At 44.9% G+C, this 27638-nt stretch overlaps 1 protein-coding gene across 5 annotated transcripts; it reads left to right on the top strand.

The window, feature by feature from the left end:
- Wdsub1 (WD repeat, sterile alpha motif and U-box domain containing 1) lies at positions 1 to 27638 on the top strand. 5 transcript variants are annotated; one of them, XM_052182553.1, is made up of 11 exons: positions 1 to 121; positions 4888 to 5308; positions 6646 to 6830; positions 9569 to 9661; positions 11260 to 11353; positions 15906 to 15939; positions 17039 to 17079; positions 17158 to 17264; positions 18336 to 18515; positions 21661 to 21801; positions 27098 to 27638. In XM_052182553.1, exons 2-11 carry the CDS (start codon positions 4911 to 4913, stop codon positions 27253 to 27255), a joined length of 1431 nt encoding a protein of 476 aa, XP_052038513.1. In that variant the 5' UTR covers positions 1 to 121; positions 4888 to 4910; the 3' UTR covers positions 27256 to 27638. The 5 variants fall into 5 exon arrangements, with proteins under 5 accessions (XP_052038513.1, XP_052038512.1, XP_052038515.1 ...); XM_052182552.1 differs by having other exon boundaries at positions 1 to 190; XM_052182555.1 differs by having other exon boundaries at positions 1 to 201; positions 18339 to 18515.

Genomic DNA, 27638 nt, shown 5'->3' with positions numbered 1-27638 from the left:
CGTTAACACGTGATCCAGTGAGCCAGGCTCTGCCCAGTGAGCAGCCCAGCCCTGCAGCTCAGCCGCCCAGCCCCGGGCCGAGCCCGGCGCCTTGCTGGCTTCCTGACCTCAGAACCCGGCGGTGCGTGCGCCGGGCGAGCGTGACCTCGACCGCGGGGAGCCGTGCAGGGAGGAGGGACACTCAGTCCGGGTGCGAGGGAAGTGAGTGTGGGCTGCACGCCAGGTGGCGTTGGGGCGGGGGCAGGGGCAGGACCGGGCCACCCGGTGGGTTGTGGTCATGCACACCCCACTGGCCCGCTGGCTCGCCCGCCCGCCTGGCCGGCCGCTTGCGAGCCGAGAGCCGGAGCCAGTTCGGAAAGTCTCTCGCTGCATTTGCACTCTGGGGATTTGGACCAGCTCCAGAAAGCTCCATCTGAGTTTGTTTTCCTAGAACCTGCTGGAGTGTTCCTGCTTGTTTTGTTTTTGTGAGGCTTTGATGGGCCTGGAGGGAAGGCTGCTGAACTTTGGGAAGAAGATGAAAATGAAAACATTTACTTGTTTACTGGTAGAGATTTCAGTAAACTAGATGAAGACGAGGGGGATTATGCATTTTCCAAGTCGAGGTCACATCTGTTTCTTAGGGATGGTTTTAGCCACTATTATTAATTTGTTGGTTTTTCTGAGACGAGTTAGGTGGCCTTTACCTCCCTGTTTAGCTGAGGGGGATCTTGAACTCCTGATCCTCCTCCTGCCTCTGCCTCCCTAGTGTTGGTGTTACAGGCTCGTGCCCGGCACAATTTTTTAATCATACCGTTTTTTCCACTGATAGATTTTTGTTTTGGAAGCTTTACTTTCTAAATCATTTCATGCTAGATTTCGTATATAACATTTTTTAAAGACAAACTCAACTATATTTGGAAATATATTCAACGGAGTTTTATTTGAGCACGTTAGCTACCCATTACAGCCTTGCATGCAGTGGTCGCAGAGATAAGCAGTATGGACGAGGTGCCTACTTCTTTGTGGTCCCTGGTGGTGGGACTGCACATTGTTGCTGCCGCTGTAGGAATCAGTATGAAGCATTCTCAGAAGACTAACATACGACCTACCTGTACAACTTCTTATATAGCCAAAGGTCTAAGTCCTACCACAGAGATGCGTGCGGTACAGGGCTGCATACTATAAGAAATGGGACTAAGCGACCATCGGCAGATGGATTTTAAATTGGTACAAGTGGATTTTTTTAAATCAGCACATATATACAATAGAATTTTACTTTGCCACAAAGAAAAATGAAATCGTGATATTTGTGGGAAAATGATGGAACTAGAAATGACCCTGTTAAGTGAAATAAGCCAGACCCACACAAATGCTGGGTTTCTTTCATATAGATCCTGAACTGTTATTGGTGACAATTTCAAACACATGCATAATGTGTTCTGACGACCTCCCTCCTTTACCCTTTCTCCCCCCCCCCCCCTTCTGGTAAAGTCCCTCCCTCTTTCCCTGCAAAGTGCTTTCCCACCTCCCATGTCTTTTTGTGTCATGACCTCCTGAGAGTTTTACCGTGCCTGCGACCACAGATTGAGAAGGATTCGTTTGAGCCTGGTGGGCTCAGCCACAGCTACCTGAACACAATGTCCCGCTCTCCCAGAATCTACCATTGGCCAGTAGTTCAGAAGTAAGAAGTAGTGGCTCATGAACCACCCTCCTGATCCCTGTCTAGACAGGGCCAGCCTCGGGCAGGCTCAGTGCACGCTTATGATTGCAGTGGCTGTGCTATATCTAGGGCGAGGGATTTCAAAGCATGTTCTCTGTCCGCTGCCATTGAATGCTTTTTCTTTTGTTTTTTGTTTGTTTGTTTGGATTTTGGGTTTTTTGTGTTTTTTTTTTTTTCCGAGACAGGGTTTCTCTGTATAGCCCTGGGTGTCCTGGAACTCACTCTGTAAACCAGGCTGACCTCGAACTCAGAAATTCACCTGCCTCTGCCTCCCAGAGTGCTGGGATTACAGGCGTACGCCACCACTGCCGGCTTGAATTCTTTTTCTTACCTATCCTACAGTTGTCCCTAAGCCTTAGAAGGTATGCTATAAACATCTTGTTTTGGGCAGATCCCTCAGCTGTACTTAGCCTCAGGATTTATAGTAGCCGTGAGACTGCATGCACCATCCATTGCAAAGAGAGGTTTCTCCAGAGCCGAGGGTAGCATTTGTCTATGATTATAAGCAGAGATACTTAGAAGGACAGTTTGACTCTTTGTCAATTAAGCTCAACAACAGTAGTAAGTTTCCCCCAAGGACCTGTGACCTCTCTAGGCATAGGTTTCAGACAGGTTTTTCAGTACTGGGCATTGATTCCCACCTGTCCACAAATCCAGTCAGAGAAAGATTGGTTATCTCCCTAAGCGTTGTGTGACTATTACACTGGTGAATACACCTTGCCTGGCAGGGTATGATTATAGTTCACAGAGTTTGCTAGTTAAGACTTGTCTTTGCTCTCCGACAGCCTCCATAGCACCAGTGGCACTCAAAGCTAGCCAGCATGGAGGAGGTTTCTGGTCAGTTGCAGCTTGATTTCTTTGTCTCTTGAAACCAAGAGATGTGGAACCTCCGGCAGTAGAACCTTATCATCTAGGTCTGGAGGAAGGCCAAGGCTTGGCAAGCGCCTGCGAGGGTGTGGGGGCTGCTGGGGCTTCTCTGACCAACCATTCCCATGGAAGTGTGATGGCTTGGGCAAGGATGGCTCTCTTAGGTTCGTCCTTGAATGCTTGGTCCCCGGTTGGTGGGACTGTTTGATGAGGATTAGGGGATGTGGCCTTGTTGGAGGAGGTGTGTCAGCTAGGGGTTTCAAAAGCTTTGAGGTTTCAAAAGCCCGTGCCATTTCCAGTTCGTTCGTTCTCTCTCTCTCTCTCTCTCTCTCTCTCTCTCTCTCTCTCTCTCTCTCTCTCTCTCTCTCTCTCTCCCTCTCTCAATCATGCCCGTGGATCAGATGTAAGCTCTCAGCGACTACCCCAGGGGCATGCCTGCTTCTTACTGCCGTATTCCCCGACATGATGATAGTTTCTGATCCCCTGTATTAGTTGCCAGCCACAATAAAGTCTTTTTTTAAGTTTTCTTGGTCATAGTGTCTACACCACAATAGAAAAAGAACAAAAATAGGTGAAGTCCCACCAGGCATTGAGACTTTTCCCTTAGTAAGTCACTGTGTCTAGAGCAGTATTAGCTAGACATGCAAATTATGTATCTTCAGAACTTTTTTGTCAGTGGGGTTTCCATGACTCTTGGAACCCTTTATTTGGTTAACACTCCCTGTCCCTTATCTCTTCCACCCTCCCAGATTAAGTCTTTCTGCCCCAGTATTTGAACATCTCTACTGTATACTGAGGAGCCCGTGAGACTTTACTTTCTAAGACCGCCTTGTCCAGTGTCCTGGCTTCCACATGTATTCCACGCTGGACACACAAAACTGAGGATTTGAAGATAAGATTCTGGATCTTAATCCTTATAATTGTGTTGGGGTGGGGATATGTGGGTCATGAAATTAGAGCGTGAGAGCAGAAAGCCCAGGGAGGGCCTGGAAGGAATAGAATGCGCACAGCATGAGGCCAGAGACCGGTTAGGAGCACCGGCTGCTCTTCCAGAAGACCTGGGTTTGAGTCCCAGCACCCACATGACAGTGGCCTCTAACTCCAGCTCCAGGGCCCTCTTTAGGTCTCTACATACGCTGTATGCACAAAGTACAAACATGCATACAGGCAAAACACTCAACTGCTACACACACTGATACACACTACTCATATACTACACACATACACATGTATACTGTAACTGTCCAGCAGTCACGGCAAACTGGGTTTACCTGAGAGAGGCTGGCGTTAAGGTACGGGGTGAGAGATCAGTGAGCCAAGGTGAAAGTTCTGATCAAGGCTCAAAGTTTAATTTTCAGTTCTGCGTTTATATAGGTAAAGACCCATCCTTAGTTTCAGCTGGGTTCTTGTTTCAAAACAAGTTTCAGCAGACAGTCTTGTTTTTGCAGGAATACTGTGGATGTGGTAAACAGGAGACTCCACTCCAGGTGGGCTAGGCGACTGTGGCAAAACAAGGTCTGATTAGCCTGCTTAAAGCTGGGGGAAGGGTACAATATACTGCACACATATAATATGTATATTATATATATTACACGTGACATGAAGGCAGAAGGCTGTTATTTCCAGAAGAAGGGGGTTCAGAGATCAGGAAGGAGAATGGAGAAATTAAAAAAAGACAAACTTATTGAAAATGTTGTGATGAAACCTGTAGTTATTACAAACTGAGTCTAAAAATTACCTTGGAATAAACACCAGGAACACCAAAGATCTGTAAAATAAAATCAATAAATACTGCTGGAATTTACAAAAAGGAAACAGACCATATGTTTTTATTTGCTGTCAAGAGGAATTTGAATTTTAGGTTTTTAAATTGTGTTTCCGGATTGTGTATGGTCTGGCCAACACTATCTCGTTAGCATTTTGGTTTTCTTGCCTCAAATCTTTTGTGTCTTTGGGCAGACCTTGACAAGGCAGCTTTCAATATGGCTGCACTTTGAAGGAGACTTTAGGGGCTTTTCCCCATCAATAAATCATATTGCAAAGCCTTGGCTCTCTGGTGGAGGGAGCAGCCGACACAGTTGACAGTAGTCATGTGTTTTGAGTCTGTTTAACGGGTCTGAGGTAAAGCTGGTTTTTAGGCTTCAAAGGTGAAGCAAGTTCTCTTGGGTTCTTTGGTTTAATCATTGCCTCCGAATTATCCCAGGTAATAAATTGTGCTTAAAAACGCAAATGTAGGTACTTTTGTGGAGTCTTTTACAGAGACTTGGACTTCCCCGATTCCTAGGCTGGCATGTAACTGTGACTGGTTTAAAAACTCGCAGGCCGTTTCCTGGGCGTGAGGAACATGGTGAAGCTGCTTCACACCCTGGCGGATCACGGTGATGACGTCAGCTGCTGTGCCTTCTCGTCCTCCCTCCTGGCCACCTGCTCCTTGGACAAGACCATCCGCCTGTACTCCCTGAGTGACTTTGCAGAACTGCCGCACTCCCCGCTCAGGCTTCACACCTACGCGGTCCACTGCTGCTGTTTCTCGCCCTCAGGACACCTTTTGGCTTCGTGCTCCACCGACGGTACCACCGTGCTGTGGAGCGCGCACAGCGGCCACACCCTGACGGTGCTGGAGCAGCCGGGCGGCAGCCCAGTGCGCGTCTGCTGCTTCTCCCCAGACTCCGCCTACCTGGCTTCGGGGGCGGCCGATGGATCGGTTGTTTTGTGGAATGCACAGACGTACAAATTATATAGGTATGGCTGCTCAAACCCTGCCTGGCTTGAATCCCGTTAGGATTAAATTTTAATATTCATTGTGGTAAAATAGACATAGTTGACCCATTTAGTTGAGGACCAGTTGAGTTAGTTAGGTACTCTAGAAACCGTAACCTTCTTTATGTTAACAGCTGAAATCATCTCACGTTCTCCCTGCTTGGTGACTGCAGAGCTGATGTCCCAGCTGGGCAACCGACTGTTGCTCCCTTGTGGTCTCACAGCTGAAGGAAGTGATGCTTTTAAGCGATGTTCAAGGGTTAACTAGCTTAACCACCCAGTGCCTGGCGGGCCGTGGTGGCGCATTAATTCCAGCACTTGGGAGGCAGAGGCAGGTGGATTTCTGAGTTCGTAGGCCAGCCTGGTCTACAGAGTGAGTTCCAGGACAGCCAGGGCTACACAGAGAAACCCTGTCCCAAGAAAGAAAGAAAGAAAGAAAGGAAGGAAGGAAGGAAGGAAGGAAGGAAGGAAGGAAGGAAGGAAGGAAGGATGGATGGATGGATGGATGGATGGATGGATGTCTCTTGGATGCCGGGCTAAGGAGGGCTTCCGCCTGGTGAGGAGTGATTTCCACCTCTGGAGCAGTTTCCTTCCTACCCGTGATTAGCAGCACTGTAATTGCTGAGCCCTTCCCAGTTTGTTTTCTTACCTGAGGGACAGCGTTGCCAGGGCAGCACTTTCCAACTGTCTTCCCAGGAGAACTGTTGTGTGCATGGTTTTTTTTTTTTTTTCCATAATGAATTTGTTTGAAGCTGAGGCACAGGATTTTACTATAGTCTGATTTGAATACAGAGATTGAATGTGGTTTTTATTCTAAGTAGCACGTCTTTCAGTAAGAAATCATTTTGTATATTTTAAATAAGGCTTGGTTGTTTTTTGCTTTTTGAAGCTTTGGGTTTTCTTTTGTTTTGGGTTTTTGCTTTTTCCAAGACAGGATTTCTCGGTATAGCCCTGGCTGTCCTGGAACTCATTCTGTAGACCAGGCTGATCTGGAACTCAGAAATCTGCCTGCCTCTGCCTCCCAGTGCTGGGACTATAGGAGTGTGCCACCACCGCCCCGGCTTAAGCTTTGGGGTTTTAACGCGCTCATATTGACTTGCTGTGAAAATATAGAGATATGAGATTGTAGCTCAGATCCCTGCAATCTAGACTCACGGATGTCAGCTAATGTTTTTCCTCGCTGTCCCCTGTAGAGAATGTGTCAGAGTGTTGTAGCATCTGATGCTTTCTTTTGTAGACATCCTGGTTCTGTCATTTCTAAAGGGACCGTGACAGAGTCCAAGCTGTGAACCTCACGTCCTCTTTTTGTTCTGTTTCAGGTGTGGCAGTGTCAAGGAAAGCTCATTGGTGGCCTGTGCATTTTCTCCCGATGGGGGCCTCTTTGTCACTGGCTCCTCGGGCGGGGACCTGACAGTGTGGGATGACAGAATGAGGTGTCTGCACAGCGAGAAGGCGCATGATCTCGGAATCACCTGCTGCAGCTTTTCCCCCCAGCCTCTCTCTGGTCAGTCGGCTCCCTCTCTTAAGCACGGGACCCTTGAGTTTCCGTCTCACCGTTAGCACTGAGACCCTCTCCATTCTATTTCAGAATCATCTTCTGTCTCTTATCTCTTTAAATCAAAACAAATCGTGAAGAACTCTTATATGAAAAAATTATCTTCTTAAAAATCTGTACAGGACAATTTAGCCCCTCACAGTAGGCTCAGTTGCACAGTCTTGATAACTGTTGCTTTTTTTTAAAGATTAAAACTGTCTTTTTTTTAAAGATTAAAATTGAGGTGATGGGAAATTTGTAAGGTCAGAAAGGGATGGGAAACTAAAGTCGCTAAGCAACTTGCTGTGTGAGCCGGGAGGCACAGGTTTGGGTCTCCAGCACCACCAATAGTCCAGCAGTGGCGGTGTGCTCCTGTAATCCTGTAATTTCAGCTCTGGGGAAGCAGGGTCAGGGAGTCTCTGGGGCTTGCACTGGAGCCTAGCCAGATCAGCCAGGTCCAGATTGGGACTGATAGAGCTTTTCTCAGAGTCTGTGGGAAGCCACCTAATACTGGCCTCTGGCTCCGGTGTGCATGTGCATGCGTGGACACGGACACCCCACACATTTGAAATAGAAGTAACATTTCACCTTTACTAATTTAATCTTCTAAAGACTAAGATGTTTGACAACATAGCTCATTTTTTTTCCAAGATGAGAAAAGAATTCCTGATTAAACTCTTGGTTTTAAATCGAGACATTGAATAGGGCAGTCAGCCTTGTTCATTTTCATTGCGCGTGTTAAAGGAGAAATTCTGCCTCTGCCCTCTCCACTCTTGTCTTCAGATCAGAGGTATCTGTGGCAACAAAGGAGCCACAGGGGTCAATTCCTTGTCCCAGTGGATGTCGGTTGAATGATAATATATACAAATTAATAAAATTTCCCTCCCCTTATAGGAAGCCTTTAAAATCTGGTTTGTGTATCATAGGGTTCAGTACCCACATGTGGGTCTCCATGATGCTAGAAGCAGCCCTGGCACCGCAAGAAGGCAGAGTGGCTTCCGCAGTCCCCTTATTCAGAGCCCTCAGTGACTCAAATACAGTAAAGGTCAAATTTCTGTTCCCCAAGCACACCACATAAGTACCTGTCCGGCATGTCGGACCTCACCCTAACTAAAGGGACAGCAGCCAGGCCTGGCTGCACGTTCTCCTGCCACAGTTTCCTCCATTCCTTGCATTGAATTTGTTTTTCAAGCAATTTCCCTGTAGGCCCTTCACCTAGTGGACACCAGAGCTCGGCTGTCAGGATTGCTTGATTAGATGAAATATCTTCATTTTTAGCCTTTTAACCCTTTATACACGTTGAATAGGTTTTATTTTTATGAACCCATTCTTCTATCAAAGCCTCTACCCAATTTAGTTAAGCATTTTATTTATTTATTTATTTATTTATTTACTTATTTATTTGGTTTTTTTGGATTTGGTTTTTTCAAGACAGGGTTTCTCTGTATAGACCGGGCTGTGCTATTTATTCCCAGGATGGCTTATATACCATTTTTGTGGTACCTTTTCCACATCTTTAAGGCACACACGTGGGCTGGAGAGATGGCTCAATGGTTAAGAACACTGACTGTTCTTTCAGAGGTCCTGAGTTCAAATCCCAGCAACCACATGGTGGCTCACAACCATCTCTAATGGGATCTGATGCCCTTTTCTGGTGTGTCTGAAGATAGATACAGTGTACTTATATATAATAATCTAAAAAAAGGCACACACTTGTTGAAGTTTACACATTGTAAAGAGACACACTAACTAGGCAAGGAACTTTTCACATTTGCAAAGGGGTCTGCAGTGACCTAAGTCAGGAGCACAAGCATACCCGGATGGGATGATCCTCTACCTAAGGAGGCTGTGTGTGTGTGTGTGTGTGTGTGTGTGTGTGTGCATGTGGCGCTACCCACAGGAGGCTGTGTGCGTGTGGAACCAAGCACCCATGTAAAATGGCATCTGTGCTATTAGGCAGCTGCTGTAGAAGAGCGTCAAATGATGGTGTCAATATCTTGTCACCTCCACTTACTCAGGGACTTAGTCTAGTAGATACATAATGAAATTCTAAAATCTGTAAGAAAACATTATCTACTGACTTCCAAGATGCTGACTTGATTTGGTTGATTTTGCTAAACTGTGTAATATTTTCCAGCAGATCAGCTAGATTGATATGATTTTATATTTATGTAATTCAAGTTTTCCTCTTGGTCAAATCAAATGGAAAATCAATTATTATTCCATGTGCATTACAGAAGGCTTTTAAGAATTGGTACTTCAAAAGGCAATTACATTGGGTGTGATTAACCATTTAACATTCTTAAAATAACTGAATTTTTTTTTTTTTTTTTTTTTTTTTTTGCATTAATGGCAGCCTTGTGACTTCTAAAATTCAGTTTGGAAGATATTCTGCTTTCCTGGCTAAATACTAGCTTATTTGATAGTATTATTATATATAATAAATATTTAATATATAATAATATGTTAACAGAACTTTGAGGCTAAAAGGACGTTTTTAAGATATCATCTTTAGACTTAAGTTATAGTCCTATGTAATACATTAGAAATTCTATAATCATTTTATTACTGTCAGCTAACAAACATTCCTGGCTTTCAGGTCATAAATGAGTCACATTAACAGATCTCAGTATGATTAAAACCTCTTGGTTTAAATGTTTTACCAATTCTTTATATTCGTTTGTGTTTTCCTGCTTTGCTGTCTTTAGGCGGAGAACAAGGCCTCCAGTTTTACCGATTGGCATCGTGTGGTCAAGACTGTGAAGTCAAACTCTGGGTTGTTTCTTTTACCCGTGTCTTAGGTATGTTATAATTATCTTGTGACTTATATAAGATTTTATCTTTTTTAAAAAAAATCTTTTTTTTTTTTTTTTTTTTTTTTTTTTTGAGATAGGGTTCTCTGTGTAGCTCTGGCTGTCCTGGAACTCAACTCTGTAGACCAGGCTGGCCTCAAACTCCAAAATCTGCCTGCCTCTGCCTCCCCAGTACTGGGATTAAAAGCGTGTACCACCACTGCCTAGCTGGCTTTTATCTTTTGTTGTTGTTGTTGCTGTTTTAAAAATTCTTTTTAACTTAAGATACTCTGGATATTTTAAATGATAGTAAAAGCCTGTTTTAAGAACGTTTTATTAAGTTGGATGTTGTAGTACACGCTTAAAATCTGAGTATTTAGGAGATGGAAGCAGGAAGATGAAGATAAGCAGTTCAGTTCCAGCTTCAGCCTGTTTTTATGTGTGCAGAGAAAGCGTCCTTAGACTACATTGTCACTCCTGCACCTTCCTCTTGATGGTGTTGTAGCGCAGACGGGCCTGGGCCCTGGACCTGCATAGGAACCCTTCTTCGTATGAGTTCCACAGTCACCCATGATGCACAGCTGACCTCTCTTCTGTTTGACTGTTGAGAAAAAACTCTTGAAAGCTCACCTTGTGTTGTGGAATTTGTCACTGTCTTGATGTTCTTACTGCTCTCCCAGGTTAAAACCGGTTTGTCCCGCTTTGAGCTTGAAGTCTTTGCTGCTCTTACAACCTTCCTGTTCTGTTACATGTTGGATGTCTCTGGCAGCAGCTAGCCCCTCAGCAGAGATGTCACCCACACCCCATAACCGCTTACGACTATTCCTATATGTGGGCATCAAAACATACTGAGTTCTGTGGGTTTACTTTAATGAGAGTTTTGTTTATTCATGAAAAGGATTTAAGGTCATACTTTCTTTTGTTTGTTTTGAGACAGGGTTTCTCAGTGGGCCCGGCTGGCCTCAAACTCACAGAGATCTGCCTGCCTCTGCCTCCTGAGTACTGGGACCAAAGGTGTGCGCCACCACTACCCGGCTCTAAAGTTGTACTTTCTAAGAGTTTTGTAGATGTTGTGGATTTGTAGAATGTGTAAATTACCAGCGATTTATGTACAGAAGACAGGATGTTTGGTAATGTCCGGTTTTACAAAATGTAAGCATTTGGTATTTTTAAGACTTTTAGGCAGTTGGCCAAACCCATCTTTATTTTATCTGGCAGGTAAATTGCACGCACTTCACATGTTAAAAATGTTGGTTATTATAAAATTGTTCTAGCCTAATTTTTGCAGAGTATCATTTAAAATAGCCTGTCATTGGCAGCACTGATTGGATTTAATGGGTTATAAGAAAAAAATTATTGTTGGAGCGCTTGTGTGTGTGTGTTGGACTTAGGGATACATACCCAGCTTTTACTGATTTTTTTTTTAAAAAACTTTCTCATAAAACTATATTATATTATAATTATCTGATTATCTGAATGGATACCAAAGCTACATGGATATTTTTATGTTTTTGTCTTTTTTTTACATTATCAAGTGTATTAATGAATTAGTCTTGACTTAAACTGCAGGCATAATCAACCTACTAATTTCACCCTGTTAATTGCAGGCTTTGAATTAAAATATAAAAGTACACTAAGTGGGCACTGTGCCCCTGTCCTGGCTTGTGCGTTTTCCCACGATGGACAGATGCTCGCATCAGGGTAAGCTGTCTACAGTTAACCCATTAGCACTTCTAGAAAAGTTCTCTGTTGCTGGAGGCTTTATTACATTCATCTGCTTGCACGTGCCATAGTATGTGTGCGGAGGTCAGAGCACGACTTGTAGGAATTTTTTTTTCTCCTTCCGCTGGATGAGTTCTGGGCCGGGGCTTGAACTCAGATCATCAAACTTGGTGGCAGTCACCCTTACCTGCTAAGCCATTCCACCAGCCACTGTTTTTTATCCTTTCCTATAGGTTATATTTTGGGTCTTCTAAATTTTATCCATTGAGTGGTATAGTTCTACTTTAGCATGGTTAGTTTGTATTCCCCCCAAACAATAATGGTAGAAATTAATTTTTATTGATTTATTTTTAAAACTTAAGAGTTTTTTCAAGACAGGGTTTCTCTGTGGAGTCCTGGCTCTCCTGGAACTCACTCTGTAGACCAGGCTGGCCTTGAATTCAGAGGTCCACCTGCCTCTGCCTCTCAAGTGCTGGGATCAGAGGTGTGCACCACCACCCCCCCCCTTGTTGTGATGTATTTGAGTAACAGATTTTCTCCCCATGTGTCTTCTAAGATGTTAATTACACCCATTTCCAAGGTAAACCAACCTTGCTTGCAGCCAACAGGCTTGGGCATATTTAAAAGGTCTGTGGCTGTAGAGAAAGTTGCCTTTGGGTCTCAGGGCTTGGGATGTGAGTCATGTTTTTCCTTCTAGATGGTGCTAAAACTTTTAGTGTGTGGTGTTCCGTACACTCACGTTAGTATACCTATACCTACACATGGGCTTAGTTTTACCTCACTAGGAGTTTTTGTTTAGACGATGAGGTGGGAACAGGGCAGCGTGCTGTCTGTGTGGAAGGCAGAGAACATCTGCGAGAGTGGGTTCTCTCCTCTTCCCTCGTGGGTGCCAGGCACTGACCTCACGTCCTCCGGCTTGGACACAGACACCTTTACCACCGAGCCATCTGGCCAGACCAGGAGGCCCTGGTTGGATGGAACTTGCTATGCAGACCAGGTTGGTCCTAAACTCTCGGGGGATCGCTTATCTGTCCCTCCTGAATGCGGAGATTGCATGGTGTGAAGCACAGTGGCCAGCGGTGCTAGGAACCCCTTTAGCTCCCTAAATCTGCCGAATAATGTTCCATCAATTTTTTGAAATTCTTATCTACTCTGCAATTGCCTTTGTCCCTTTCTCCCTCTCTCTAAGATGCCAGTTAGGTGCAAACTGTACCGTCTAACTCTTAAGTGTTATGTCTTTTAGCCTTCTTTGTATTTTTGTTTTTATCTTTTATTTTTATGTGTATGAGTGTTTTGTCTGTATGGTACACGTGTGCCTGTTGCCCATGGAAGCCAGAAGACGGTGTCAGATCCCCTGGGACTGGGCTTACAAATGGTTGTGAGTCACCCTGTGGGTGCTGGGAATTGAACCAGGTCCTTCGCTAGCTTAGCCCATGCCCTTAACCACTGAGCCATCTCTCCAGCCCGTTTCTATCTTTTTTATGTTTCATTCTTGATTTCTCCTTTACTAATGTTTTCTTCAACTACTTATGCTACTTAACATTTTTAAATTAATTAATTTTATGTATATGAATGACTGTTTTGCTTGCGTATATGTATTCCAAGGGCATACATCAAAGGCCCTGGAGCTGGAATTATAGATAGTTCTGAGTACCATGTAGGTGCCAAGAACAGAACTCAAGTCCTGAGGAAGAACAGCCACTGCTCTTAGTTAGCTGCCGGGCCATCGCCAGCCCCTACTCTACTACACTTAATAGTCTCCTGACTTTTAATTTTGCTTAAACTTCAGTTTTGAAGTTTCAAGTCAGCATTTTTTTTTAAAGACTCTTTTGACAAACTTTATGATTTCCTATTCTCAATTGGAACATTGCTTTCAAACCTTTATTTTACGAAGCTTTATTTGAACATACACGATTGGTTCAATTGCTTTCTAATCTTTTTCTCTTCATAAAATTTTTATTATAGTTTGACAACCTAGCCTGTTTTCAAATGAAAACAAAAGATACGAGTCCTTTGTTGTGTAGATTAAAAAAATTCTTAGACACTTCCACGAGACAGACTCCATCCTCCTCTGACATTAACTTTTAAGATTTATTTTATCACATACACTCATGTGCATGAGTGTGTGACCATATTAGGGTGTGTGCATGCGAGCGCAGGTACGAAGGATGTCAGTGGCGGACGGAGGTGGTAGAAACCCTGGTAGTGGTGAGGGCTCTGGGCGCTGAACTCAGATCTTGTGCACCAGCACTGTGCCATCTCTCTGGCCCCCACCTGACATTGCCTCTGTCATTTTTTGGCAATGCTGGGAATCAAACTCAGCACCCTGCTCGTGCCAGGCACTACCCTACCACCGAGCTAAGCCGGGGACTGACTCAATGGCGGGAGGAGCCTTGCTTCATTGCCTAAACATTCTTGAAAGTTAGCATGCGCTGTTGCCCAAAAAGCCTTCTGAGGAAACTCTGCAGAGCTTGCCGTCTTGTTCGCCCTGTGCTCTGGAGCTAGCCTGTGCAAGGAGCATTGCATGTGAACGCTGTGTACAAATCCATCGCTACAGTTCAGTCAGAGGCTACTGTTCTTCATGATCTTAAGAGTTAGGTCACCACAGAAGCCAGTTTTAAAAGTCCTCACAAATGTTCTGAGTTGAAAAAAAAAAAAGGATATTTTGTTTTCTTCTTATTGAAAAATGGGAAAAACAAAACAAAAAACCCAGATACCTTGCCTTTGGCTTTTGGGCAGTATGGGTCCCACACTTTATTAATTAGTATTAATTAGATCATAAATTATAATTACTACATAGTAAATCATACTTAATCAGATCAGGAAAATAGTAGATGCAGGGGGAGCCGAGCCACATGGCTCACCGCCTTTCCCAGACTCCAGTCGACTTATTTCTGGCTGCCAAGAAAGAAAGAACCGGAAGGCCCAAAACCTTAGTCCCGAAAACGTGCGTTCTGTCTCCCCTACCAAGGCACCTGTCTCTATTTTATTCGGCATGTGAATGCTGAGGTCCTGTTGTTCTGTGAATCAGCCAACTGTTCCCTTATACCCCACAGCGAGTAGCAGAAGGTGACTTAAGACTGCATTCCCTAAAACTCAGTCCCTGCCTTTCCCTTCCTCTCATTACACTGACCCTTGTCCCAATCCATAAGTCACTGACAGTATAGTCCTGCTTCCTAAGTGACTTCACATCTCAGGCAGTATCACAAAGTGGCATTCCCTTTTTGTTTCGTTGTTGACCTGGCACCCAAGCAGTGTATACATTTGAGACACGGGCCAGCTGCGAGGATTGTGCTTGATATAGACTTACGTGAACAGGCTCTGGTCCGCTGTGCAAGGGAGTGGCTCATTCCCTTAGAAGCTCAAGCACATTTGAGCGTGTGTGTGTGTGTGTGTGTGTGTGTGTGTGTGTGTGTGTGTGTGTGTCTGTCTGTGCAAGTCTGCATATGTTGGTGCTATGAACTTTTCGTGTGTCTTTCATGACCTCTTTAACATTTAATGTGGTCCTGGTGTCTGGCCACACTGCCTGGCATAGCAGCGGACCTGAGTACCATAGCCCCAGAGTTAGAGGCTGCTGTGTGCAGCTGTGATTTTTCTTGGATAATTGTCCACAGTGATGTTGCTGTGAAACTGGGAAATCCTATTTACCATGTTACCTGCTCTGTATTTTTATTTATTATTTTAATTTTTAATTTTTATTTAATTACTTTTTGGGGTTTTTGAGACAGGGTTTCTCAGTGTAGCCCTGGCTGTCCTGGAACTTACTCTGTGGACTAGTTTGGCCTTGAACTCTCAAGAGATCCACCTGCCTCTGCCTTCAGAATGCTGGTATTAAAGGTGTGTGTTAGACCAGCCTGACTTGTTACTGATGTCACTCCTTAGTGTTTATTTAAAAAATGCTGAAAAAAAAAGATTTTTTTCATAAGAATTTTAGGTAGTTATTTCAGAAACAATAACTTGTAATTTACAGAATTCAGGACAAAAGTCTATAAATTTTGGCATATGCGATATTTGGTAATTTCCCTACTGTATTTTGGATTTTTTTGTATGCAAAATATATTAGATGCTTCCTGTCATAGAGTTGAAGTTTTCAAGTGTAATTCTTATTTTGAATTTATGATGGAGATTCTGAGTTTAGTTCACACTGCTACTATTCAGTCACTTACTGAACAGGGACCATTAAGGTAACAGGTGTGCCGCCTTTACTGTAGCCCAGTCCATTTTCATAACGACGAATACAGACAGTTACAAACATGGTGTCAGCCCTCACCTTGCTGACCTCACCGTGGGCATAGTGCTAGCAGAAAGACTCTTCTAAATAAAAAAGTGACATATTTTAATCAATTGTGTAAGCCGCGTGCATTATTACGGTGTCGTAGGTTTCTCTGTATTAGTTCTTTTTCCTACAAGAGCCCCTCCGCCACATGGCCAGTCCGTTCCAGATGCTCGCCTGTCCAACTCCTCCTTTCCAGGCGGCTGCACTTGTTTTTTATAGAACTTTTCACTGTTGTTTTCCTTTTTCTTTTTTAAGGTCAGTGGATAAATCTGTCATCATATATGGTATCGTAAGTACTTCAGATCTTCTGCATGAACTATATAAATTGTTTATGAGACAGCTGCACTTCAAATTTAGTTATTTAGACATATATACTTATTTTAATATAGATATTTATGGTGCCTAAGAATATAATATTACATACATACTCACAATGCTGAGATAGTAAAGTACTTGGAAAAACCTTAGGTATTTCAGTAATGTCTTTATGATGGACGGCAGAGGCATAACTCCTCAGAGTGTGGAATCAGCCAAAGATTAGTTCTCCAACAGGAGCTAAAGTCATTTGTTCCTGTAAAAATTGGGAACACTAAAGCCAGATGAAACAGAATCGGTATTTCCTACCAGCTTGTTACAAGATAGTTTATATTCATAGATAGTTATAACCTTGCCTATTATCTATGAAACATGTGCTACTCCTTGATAAATACACCAGTCCTCACTATCTAACCTCAGAAGAGCAACCTCAGTTGGGAAACCGCTTCTGCCATATTGCCTGTGGGCAATTCTTTTGGGCCTTCCTCTTAATGATGCATGTGAAGCCACCAACCCTGAGATCCTGGTTCTGAAAGAAAGCAGGCACAGCAAGCCATGGAGAACAGGCCAGTAACGGCCTCCACGGCCTCTCCTGCCGCCTCAGCTCCTGCTCTGGCCTCCCTCAGTGATAGACTGTGGATTGGAAGTATAAGCAAAATGAACCCTTCCCTCCCCAAGTTGCTTTTAGAAATGTGATTTATTTATGACGATAGAAACCCTAACGAGGACAGTCGCTGTTCCTCGATGGCTGCCTAAGTGTAGTCAGAGTGCCAACGACTTTCATTTGCTGAATCTGCATCTGTACGGATCAGACACCTCGGCAGGAAGACTCTAGACGTCACTTACTATGCAGTTGGGTTTCTATTAACAGTCTTGATGAAATTGGCAAATGTCAGGGGGTCCCTGTATAGAACGCTCTATGTCTTAGTTAAGGATGTCGGCTCCCCTGTTGTCTCAAGGTTCATTTCAACAAGTTAGTTACTAGTAATTTACTCAGCATGTGGATCCTGGCGGTGAGGCGTCGTCCCTGGCCCGTCTCCTGCCCGGGTAACAGTTACTCTGTTGTCTTTCAGGGCGCTCAGAGTGTGCTGCACACGCTGACTCAGCATACCAGGTCAGAAGGGGGTCTCTCTCTGTTTTAATGTGATTAACGAACTAGCCGGACGCTCTGTAACGGCTGTGCCCCCCCCAGGTACGTCACCACCTGTGCCTTTGCACCTGGCACCCTCTTACTTGCCACTGGGTCGATGGACAAGACAGTGAACATTTGGCAGTTTGACCTGGAAACACCTTGCCCAGGTCAGTAAGATGCCCCCATCGCCCATCCTGTTCTGCAGTGCTCTTAAAACCAGGGCCTCCATCCTGCAAGTACTCTGCAAGCTTCAGCCCCAGCCAAAGCATTGCGCATCCTTACCCAACTCAACACTAATAACTTTATTTTTTGTGGTCCTAGGGATTGAACCTGCAACCTTGTACATGCTAGGCACATGCTGTACCTCAGAGCTATACTCCCAAGCCTAAACTTGAATAAATCCTTTGGCACGCTCCTCCTCTTCCTCCTCCTCCTCCTCTTCCTTCTCCTCCTTTTCCTCCTCCTCTTCTTCTTCAAGATTTATTTACTTTAGTTATATGAATACACTGTCGCTGTGTTCAGACACACCAGAAGAGGGCATCAGATCCCATTACAGATGGTTGTGAACCACCTTGTGGTTGCTGGGAATTGAACTCAGGCCTTTCGGAAGAACAGTCAGTGCTCTTGACCACTGAGCCCTCTCTCTAGCCCGGCATGCTCTTCGTATCGCCTTTCTCATACAGATCTAATTTGAATGTACCTTAAAATTTTAGAGGGTCCCATGTTAGAGTGGTGTTAAACACCTGCGTGTACACTCACGTGTGTCACGATGCCCATGGTTTTTATGGTTTCCATGTGGAGCTGGGCGTTTCTGGTAAATGTAGCCTGAGGACAGAACAGGAATCTCAGATTTACTGTGCTGGCTTTCTTCCTTGGCCTCACGGAGAAATGCAGGCACACCGTTTCAGCACTGTCTTCACTGTCCACAGTATGCTGCTATGCAGGTGATAGAGCAAGCTGAGTTTCCCCTGACTGGTGGAGGGTCGTAAAGTGTAGAGAACTTGGGCTAGACGTGAAGGCCAGCGTGGCCAGCATGCACGAGGCTCGGGATTTGATCCCAGCGCCACAAAAACAAAAGTTGTCTTCTGAAGAAGTTCCTAGAGAATAGCATTTCCTCACTACTATAACAGCTACTACACTTCTTAAAAGGAGGTTAAAACAGCACAGCCTGTTCAAAGTGGGACTGTGTGGAGAAGCAGCGTGTGGTTTGCCATTCACTCGGCCTGTGTGTTTTAAAGCAGGAAGCACGAACGATCTGCCGAAACATCTCGTTGAAGACTGGTCAGAGGAGGATGTCTCAGTATGGCTCCGTGCTCAAGGCTTGGAAGACCTGGTCAGCATTTTCAGGGTTAACAACATTGATGGGAAAGAACTGTTGCACCTCACTAAGGAAAGTCTGGCTGGCGATTTGAAAATCGGTAAGGCTAGAGGAGAGCTAGTGGAGAGGGCAGTCTTCAGATTCTTGTGAGGTCCCCTGCTGAAGGGCTTAGCTGCTGCTGGGTCCCTCTTCCCCTCTTCTAATCCAGGCTAGTCCTTCCTAGGAGAGTGCACTTGCCTGCTTAAGAAGAAGAAAGCATGTCTTCATATAACCAAACCTAGTTTTGAATTTTAATTTTAGAAAGTTACATATTTTAAAACTTAATTAGAGTTCAGATCCTTAATATTTTCTTTTTTAAAAAAAAATCTTTGTGTTTGTGTGTCTCTGTCCATGTACATAGGTGTGTTTGTGTGTCTCAGTCCATGTGCATAGGTGTGTTTGCATGTGGGGGTGGGGCCCAGGGCACCCTCTGTTGGCCCTCTGGAGCCAGCCACACTGTTTCTGCGACAGGCTGTGTATCCTCGGTACTAAGATTATAAACATGGGCCACCATGCCTGGCTTGTCACATGGGTTCTGGCTGTTGAACTCAGATCCTCAGGCTTGCGGGACAGCTGACTGACTGAGATACCTCACCAGTCAGAATGACTCTCTGAGGTGAGGTTTACACTTGGCAGCGGTGTGTGTATGTGCAAGCATGTGTTCACAGAGCAGTACAACCATTACCACGGTTTAACTTTGGAACATGTTGATCAGTTCATCCCTTTTGTCTTCCCTCTCCAGCTTTTGGAACCCGTATGTTGTGTGCAAACCCACCTGTTACTGACATTTTATGTTAGCACTCTGTACACATGACCGCGTCTGTCCATTCTTTCTCCGTTTGCTTGTCATCAGCTGATAGAATTCAGGACAGTTGCGTGCTTTTAGATGTAATGAATAATACTTCTATGAAGTTTTTGTATGAATGTCTTTTTCAGGTTTCTTGTGTATCTATTCAACATAGAATTGGTGAATCATAGCTGATTCTATGTGTGACGCTGGGGGAGGGCCTGGGTTCTCCCAGCACCCGTCTCCTCTTGTTATTAGCACCATCCCGCAGTTGTGGTTTCTCCTTTAGGCTTTGGATTGCATTTACTTGTTGACTTGTTGCCTTAATGCATCTGGGTTGCTATGGCAACACCCCATAAACTAGGTACCACCAGAAACTGATTTCTCCATTCTGCCAAGTCCAAGATGAAGATATTGGCAGGCTTGGTGGCTAGTCAGGAGTAATTTCTGGTTTATGGGCAGTACTTTTCCCAGTGTACCTTCACCCGTTGGAACAGATGTGTTCACTTTCTGGGTCTCTAAGAGTTCTGATCCTGTTTGTCCCCAGAGCCTCACCTTTTAACACCTCTGTATGATTTGCTTCTGTTCTTTCTTTCTTTCTTTCTTTCTTTCTTTCTTTCTTTCTTTCTTTCTTTCTTTCTTTCTTTCTTTCTCTCTCTCTCTCTCTCTCTCTCTCTCTCTCTCTCTCTCTCTCTCTCTCTCTCTCTCTTTCTTTCTTTCTTATATTTTTATGAGTACACTATAGCTGTTTATAGACAAACCAGAAGAGGGCATCATATCTCATTACGGATGGTTGTGAGCCATCATGTGGTTGCTGGGAATTGAACTCAGGACCTTGGAAAGAGAAGTCAGTGCTCTTAACTGCTGAGCCATCTCTCCAGCCCTGCTTCTGTTTTCATATTTGGTCTTGGCAAGGCTGGAAAGCAATGTGAAAGATTTCAACATATGAATATTCTGCTGCACATTTGGAAAACTGGCAAATTCAGTAATTTAGAAGCAGAATTAGAAAATATGTTCACTAGAACATCTGGTCCTTCATATCACTCTAATATTTTAGTATTATGTATCAAGATCCCTGTGATCCTCCTGCCTCAGCCTCTCGCAGGCTAAGATTATAGGCATGCACACTGCATACCCAGCCATTCTGAAGGGTATTAAAATGTTCTATTTTATTTCTCTTCGGGATAGAAGTTAACTTTTAATCTTTAAATGCTATTTTGAACTACAAAGTATTTTCTTTAGTCTTGAATCTTAGGAAAAGCACTTTTTTTCCTTAAGACAGTAAATTGGGCTGAGACAGAATTAAAGTTGGGATTGAAAGTAAATAGAAAAGGCAGCCTGGTGGCATTGGCATCCATGCTGATGTTTGCCTTTTACCCGCAGGAATGTTTGCCTGCACTTGTCACTGTAGCTCATCTCTCAGTTCCTAATGCCCTGTAAAGCCCAGATCTGCTGACCAGTCGGGATGTGGGAGCAGCCCTGCGCTACAGAGCACGGTGGCCTGGGGCGGTGCCAAGGGAGTGAGCACATCCACCACAGTGGACTCAAACTATTGCTAAGAGACTGAGCACTGTCCAGCCCCTTGCCAGGAGACCCTCTATAAATGTAGGAAACGGGGCTTTTAACACGCTAAGGCATTTGTGAGCCTGTGCATTGGTGACTGCTGTTGTCTAACTGTTAAGTATGAAGTATGCACGCTAAAGAGCAAGAAAACCAATTTCTGCAGGATTAGCAGAGCCCTCGGGGCCAGTCACGAGACTGGGGTGTGCTCGCTGGCCTTGGTCATAACCAGGCCCTCGGAAGACTGCGCAGTGCTGTGGGCCTTGGAACTTGGCGTTGATAAGCTGGGGGCAAATGCAGATTAACTGGGCCAGAGCCCTGTACTGAAATGAGTAATCAGACACTTAAAATAGGAACGATGGGGTGTTTGTTTGGCTCTTTGATCTTTCCTGCCTAAGAACTCATAAAAGCCCACGAGACTCTCTTTGTGTGTCACTTTCTGGGATGCTAGGGTGTGGCCATGCACACCTCGGCATCCACGAGCTAAGCTCAAGTGCCAGTGTGGTGCTGCAGGGGGATGGACGGCAGAGCTTTGGGAACTGAGGCTCTGTGGGCTCCGGTTAGTTCAAGGTGGTGTGGCCCTGCAGAGGACACTGGGACTCGCTAGCCCTCCCTCTCCCTCTCCTGCTTCCTGCACACCAGGAGGTCTCCTTACTCAGTGATCCTGCTGAGGCTGCCTGCCGGCCTCTGCCTCCAGCAGGTGTGCTCATCCCTCAACGCATCAGTGAAAGATAACACTGATGGCTTCGTGTGTTCCCGTCATGGAGCCTTAAGTTTTGAGAGTTCATTAGTTCATTTCACTGCCCGGGAACATTTCGTTGTATTCCCTTGCGGCCTAATATAACGGGTGTTCTTTCAGAATCTCTCGGGCTGCGCAGCAAAGTCCTGAGGAGTATTGAAGAGCTCAGGACCAAGATGGAGTCCCTTTCTTCCGGAATCCCCGATGAGTTCATCTGCCCAATAACCAGGGAGCTCATGAAGGACCCGGTCATCGCTTCAGGTGTGTGTGGGGCTGTGCTACTCGGAGGACACGGGACACTTCTCATAAGCTGGTAGTAACTGGGCCGGGTTCAGAATTCCCATTTGGTTTTTCTTAAGTGGGTTTTATTTTTTCCTTTATTTTTTTTTTAAATAGATCCAAAGTAAAAAAATGTATATTTTTATAGTAAATAAACTGAGTATAGTAAGTTTGGAATTGAGACAAAGTGATTTAAGTTTTGAAATTTCACTTAAGTTCATGTGGCCATCAGCTGTAAAGACTGCATGTGTTATGTGTTCCTGTGCATGCACAGGTATGCGTGCACACATCGAGGCGGACACTGGGTATCTTTCTGTTACCGTCTGCCTTACTCCAATAATTCCCTCACTGGAAGCCTGAAGCTTGCAGACGCTTCTAATTGACGTTTCTTGCTTTACATCAGTAAATTGTTTCTTTTCATTGCTTTAGTGTTCCACTGCACTAGATACACCACAGTACATCTCTCCTCCAGCTGGCAATGGGCTGTCGGGTCTGAGGTCGCCGTGACATTCATGCACAGAGCTCTGTCTGGGCAGGACTCATTTTCTCATGATAAAGTATTTAGCAGTAGAGCTTGTAGGTTGTTTACTAAGTGCATGCATGTTAAAACAGCCCAAATGCTTCTCCAGGTGGATACAGCATTTCAAGTTCATAACTGAGAAGTCCAGTTTGTGCCATGCTCATAAACACATGTGGGTGTTGTAATCCCGAGTCACATGGTACAGTCAGTCCTCTCGCTGCAGTGAAGCATCTCTTCATATGCCTCCTATCATGGCTTTCACATACACCCTCTAGCCCTCTTTTCATTTTGTATTGAGTTATCAGTTTGATATTCTAAGTGTGTCTTTTGTAAGGCAATGTATGGCATCTTTGAGAAAAACTGATTTTGAAGGAGTCCACTGTACCATTTTTCACGTTGATTCGTCACTTTGTGATCCCAAGAGTCTACTGGCGCAGGTCTGACTGCTTGGCTTGTTGTCTGAAGTCCCGGCAGTGGGAATCGCACTCGGGGTGAGTGCACAGTCATTGACTGCATTGCTGCCTGTTGCTTCAGGCATTGATACGGCGGCATGTATTTGTCCTCTTTTGTTCAAGGTGCTCTCTCTCCCGGACTGGCATTTCTGGAGGAAAATGTCAGCTATATTCTTCTTTCCCACCTTTCCTCTAGACAACCTTCACAGCCTGGTCTACTAACGCTCTTACCTTCCCACTGAGACTGTGCTCAAAACTTGAGTTATTGAGTCATTTCTGGACACTGCTCTTAGCACGCAGAATATCAGTATAGTCCAGAGCCAGGCTGCCTGGTTTTACAACTCAGTACTATTATCTATACCTGTGTGACCTTTGAAAGTCTTCTCGATTGGAATCAAGATCCGCCTGTGATACAGGTCGAATCTAGGTCACAGTTCTTTATAATGAAGTAGTATTCACTGTATACTGAGTAGTAAACATTTACCTTCATGGACTCTCGTTTAGAAAGATGTTCAGAGGTTGAAATCTGTATCTTCATCAGTGCTAACCCTGCAGGGCAGCTGTCCGTCGTAAAAGTATCTTCATTTGGTACATGATGGAGCAAGAAAGTTTTAGGTGTACTCAGTTTGCTTTCTCTCTAGAAGTTAAAGTCTAGGAACGGGAAGGTATGAACTAGCACCGTGGGACCAGGGTTGGCCAAGCCTGATGACCTCGGTTTGACCTCTAGAGGGTAGAGGTTTCTTTTGGTGAAAAGACAAGGTCACTCCTACGAGTTGTCCTCTGACCACCACACTCACCCTAGTCCCATACAGAGTCAATACCGCGGAAGCCAGAGGGGACTTGACCCATTGACGACTCTGGGGGCCGCTGTCAGGGAATGTGGTTGGACGCAAACTCCCATCAAAGATCAGAGGACAGCTCTGGTTCTGGTCCTCACCTTTGACCTTGCTTGAGACAGGGTCCTCAGCTCTGTTGAGGAAGCCCAAGCTTCTGTGGATCCATTGCCTCCACCCATCTCACTGGAGGAGGACGGCCCTGCCCTACCGCCCGGCTCTCTTTACATGAGTTCTTGGGACCCAAACTCAGGGCTTCATGCTTGCACACTGCATATTTTACCCACTGGGCCATCTTCCCAGGATCTCCAGGATCTTTTTATTTTAGAACTTTTCTTCATTTTGTGGAAAGTCTGGAGTGCTCAGGTCCGGGCTGGGAATATATCTCGGTGGTAGAGCACTTGGTAGTTGTATCAGGCCTGCTAGGTAAGACCCTCAAACCCATACACACAGGAATCATAAAGCTTTAACGCGTAGTGAAAACACGCAAACAAGAAAAAGTAGTTCTTCCTGGTGACCTGTTTGAGCTTAGTTATCTGTCATTGAATTTTACTTATACAAATCCAAATGGAAAATCACTGTCCTACCCCTGTTCTTAGTTGTCTGTCTGCAGGGTCTTGAGGTGTTCTGGGAGGCAGTGTAGACCGTTTGAAAGCTCTGGTGGTCCTCTGAACCTGGGAGTTCTGTTTTGGGATGAACTTTGGTAGGATAGCTTAAAATGTCTGGTGTGAGGATGTGTGGATGCGTGTTGGCACTTGTGAAAACGTGTTACATGTGTGTGAGACTAGAAGATGATGTTTTCCTCAACCTCGTAAACAGAAGCAGGGTCTTCCACTGGAGTAGAGGATATGAAAAGTTTACTGATAGAAAAAAAATACGTAATAAATATGTGGACAGGATAAAGAAGATTATTAACTAGGTTATTATTTATTTATATTATAAAATAGGTTCCAAATGGACACTATCTTATAATGTCCTTATTTAAAAAAAAAAAATAGGGTAACTAGCAGGTCAAAAGAAATTGCTAGAAACTGTTTCTAGAATGAAAGAATTTGTGATCCACAGAAATAAAAGAAAAAAAAGCTCACAGCACAATCTACCTGCAATCTGAAACAGGACAGCTGCAGCTAAAACAAGGGCTCACATAACCCAGATCTCAGGAAGACACGAGAATACTGTTTACGTGCACTGGGGAGGCGGCTCAGCCGTTAAAGAGCTCTGGCTGCTCTTTCAGAGGACTGGGGTTCAAATCCTAGCTCCTATTGCAGCTCACAGCTGTCTGTGACTCCAAGATCTGACACCTTCACCCAGACACGAGTGCAGGCAAAAAACCAATGAACATAAAATGAAAATATATTATTTTTATTTTTTTAGGTTTTTTTTTTTTTTTTTTTTTGGTTTTTTTCGAGACAGGGTTTCTCTGTGTAGCCCTGGCTGTCCTGGAACTCACTTTGTAGACCAGGCTGGCCTCGAACTGCCTCTGCCTCCCAGAGTGCTGGGATTACAGGCGTGTGCCACCACCGCCCGGCAGAAATTATTATTTTTTTTACAAAGCGAATACTGTTTAATACCACAGCCCTTGCCTCTCTGGGAGTGTGGCCGTCACAGTTGCAGCAGCAGCTTCCTTAACGAAGCAGCTCCGTCCAGTGGGAAGAGAGGTCACAGTGACAGAGTTAGTCACGCCTCTCACTGAAAGTGTGTAGCGGGCAGAGGGACACGAGGAACGGAGCAAACAGAAGGTAAAGCTTCAGTTTGAATGCAAAGCATCCAGAGATATTAATTCTGGGTAAGTAAATTAACTCTGCAGCTAAAACAAGGGGTCACATAACCCAGATCTCAGGAAGACAGAATATTGTTTCCGTGCACTGGGGAGATGCCTCAGCCATTAGATAAGAAAGAATTAGCAAAAAGTTGGGAAATAAATGCTGGCAAAAAGAAATTGGAATTGTATTTTGCCAGAGATAACAGGAAGCTTGTTACCACAGCGGTTGACAGGAGCTTTTAAAGGTCCTTTACCCCTGCTGAGATCCACGGAGCACACTCACCCATCTGGCCTGCTGGCTCTGGAGTTAGTGGCCATGGCTCTAACAGCGGGGCGCTGAGTAGGGCTGACAGCCCTACTCATCAAATGCAGTTCTAACAATAAAGTGGATGATTTCCTGCTCAAACTGTTGCTATAACTCAACATCTGATCGTTAGGGATGGGCAGGTGCCTGTAATTCCAGCGATGAAGAGGCAGGAGGATTGCTGAGTTTGAGGTCATCCTGGGCTATACATAGTGAAATCATGTCCTTTAAGGGGAGAGGGGAGGGAGATAGTTTGAATAAGGCTTTTCACAACGGGGCAGTGTGCACAGTATCACAGTCACTAGAGAAATGGAAGTCAAAGCCACATGGCAATTGTATTAACTAAAGGCTTAGTCTTAAAAAGTTGGGGAAAAGAAAGAATTAGCAAAAAGTTGGGAAATAAATGCTGGCAAAAAAGGACAGAAATTGGAATCATATTTTGTTGGTGGGAATTTAAAAAGGTCTGGCCATCGTTGAAACAAACTGGGTATTTCCCCCAAAACACACCACATAGTTCTTCGGTGTGTGCCCAGGTTCACGGGGGAAGCTGGGCAGAGGCCGCAGCATCGAGAATACCCCGAGACTGGGAGCATCCAAGTTTGCTTCTGGCAGGAGGAGAGGGGGACATGAGATGCACGATCCAGCAGAATGCCACTAGCGTACAGGGCTCGGAGCACACACAATGGAATCAGAGCTAAGGCACACACCATGGCGCGAGGCTTGTGATGCTCGCACGGGCAGCAGGAGGGCGAGAGGCCCAGGCGTGATTTGCAGCAGTCGCAGGCGTTGTGGATTTAGCACAGAGAGAACAGGACAAGATCAGCAGTGAACGTTAGTGCAGAAACTCTGTCACCCACACTCAGCCCTCCTGAGGGCTGGGCTTACAGTTTGCTGTCCCTTTACCCACCTCAGAGACCACAGTCTTCACTGTGTGAGGGCAGACGGCTCAGCAAGAGCGTGGCGTTAAAATGGTGGTGACTTAGTTCCTCCGCGCCACAGCTCTTCCTTCAGTCTTTCTTGTGCTGTTTGATACACTGAAGTGTCTTGCCGAGTTATTCCTAAGGCTCTTTCTCCTCTCAGTTTGACCAAAATTTATCTTCACAACGCACCAGCCCCCCTTTCAACCCCAGTGTCTGAATGTCAACATGGTTCTGGCTGCTGTGTGTCAGAGGAACTAGGGAAGTATACAGTGGCTCTGTTCTGGACTAAGACTTCACAGACCACAGTCCTGGCTTGGCATGCCTCCGGGCTACGGGCTGGCTGCTGCGGCTGGCGTATTTTGGACGCGGTACGGGAAAAGTGATGACCATGTAGCAGACGTCGCAGCAGACGCCTGGCTTGAGTGTAGCCCATCTCACTCATCCTAATCGCTGCTCCCCACCTGACGGAAGCAATGTGCTTTTTCAGATGGCTACTCCTACGAGAGAGAAGCAGTGGAAAGCTGGATCCACAAAAAGAAACGCACGAGCCCCATGACGAACTTGGCTCTCCCTTCGCTGGTACTGACCCCAAACAGGACTCTGAAAATGGCCATCAATCGATGGCTAGAGACGCATCAGAAGTGACCGTGCGCACAGACATCGCATACACCCTCAGTGATGCCTGCCAATGATTCAGAGTGCTAGGCAGCCATTACAAAAGTGAAATAAAAGGAAAAGACAAATGTTAAATTGAGTTATTTTTAGAAACTGTCAGTTATAAAGGTGGTGCACACCTTTAATCCCAGCACTCAGGAAGCAGAGGCAGGTGGATCTCTGAATTCAGGCTAGGTCTTCTTGGGCAAGTTTCAGGATGGCCAAGGCTACACAGAGAAACCCTGTCTCAAAAACCCAAAACCAAAAATAAATAAATAAATAAATAAAATAAATAGTTAACTATCTTTAAAACACAGATTTATATATCCTTTGTCATTGCTGTTTCTGTAAAGGTGAAAGTTTTGTTTTGTTTT

Source organism: Apodemus sylvaticus, chromosome 5 (genome assembly GCF_947179515.1).
Source record: "Apodemus sylvaticus chromosome 5, mApoSyl1.1, whole genome shotgun sequence".
Classification (NCBI taxonomy): Eukaryota; Metazoa; Chordata; class Mammalia; order Rodentia; family Muridae; genus Apodemus; species Apodemus sylvaticus.
This window is presented reverse-complemented; position numbering and strand designations above follow the sequence as displayed.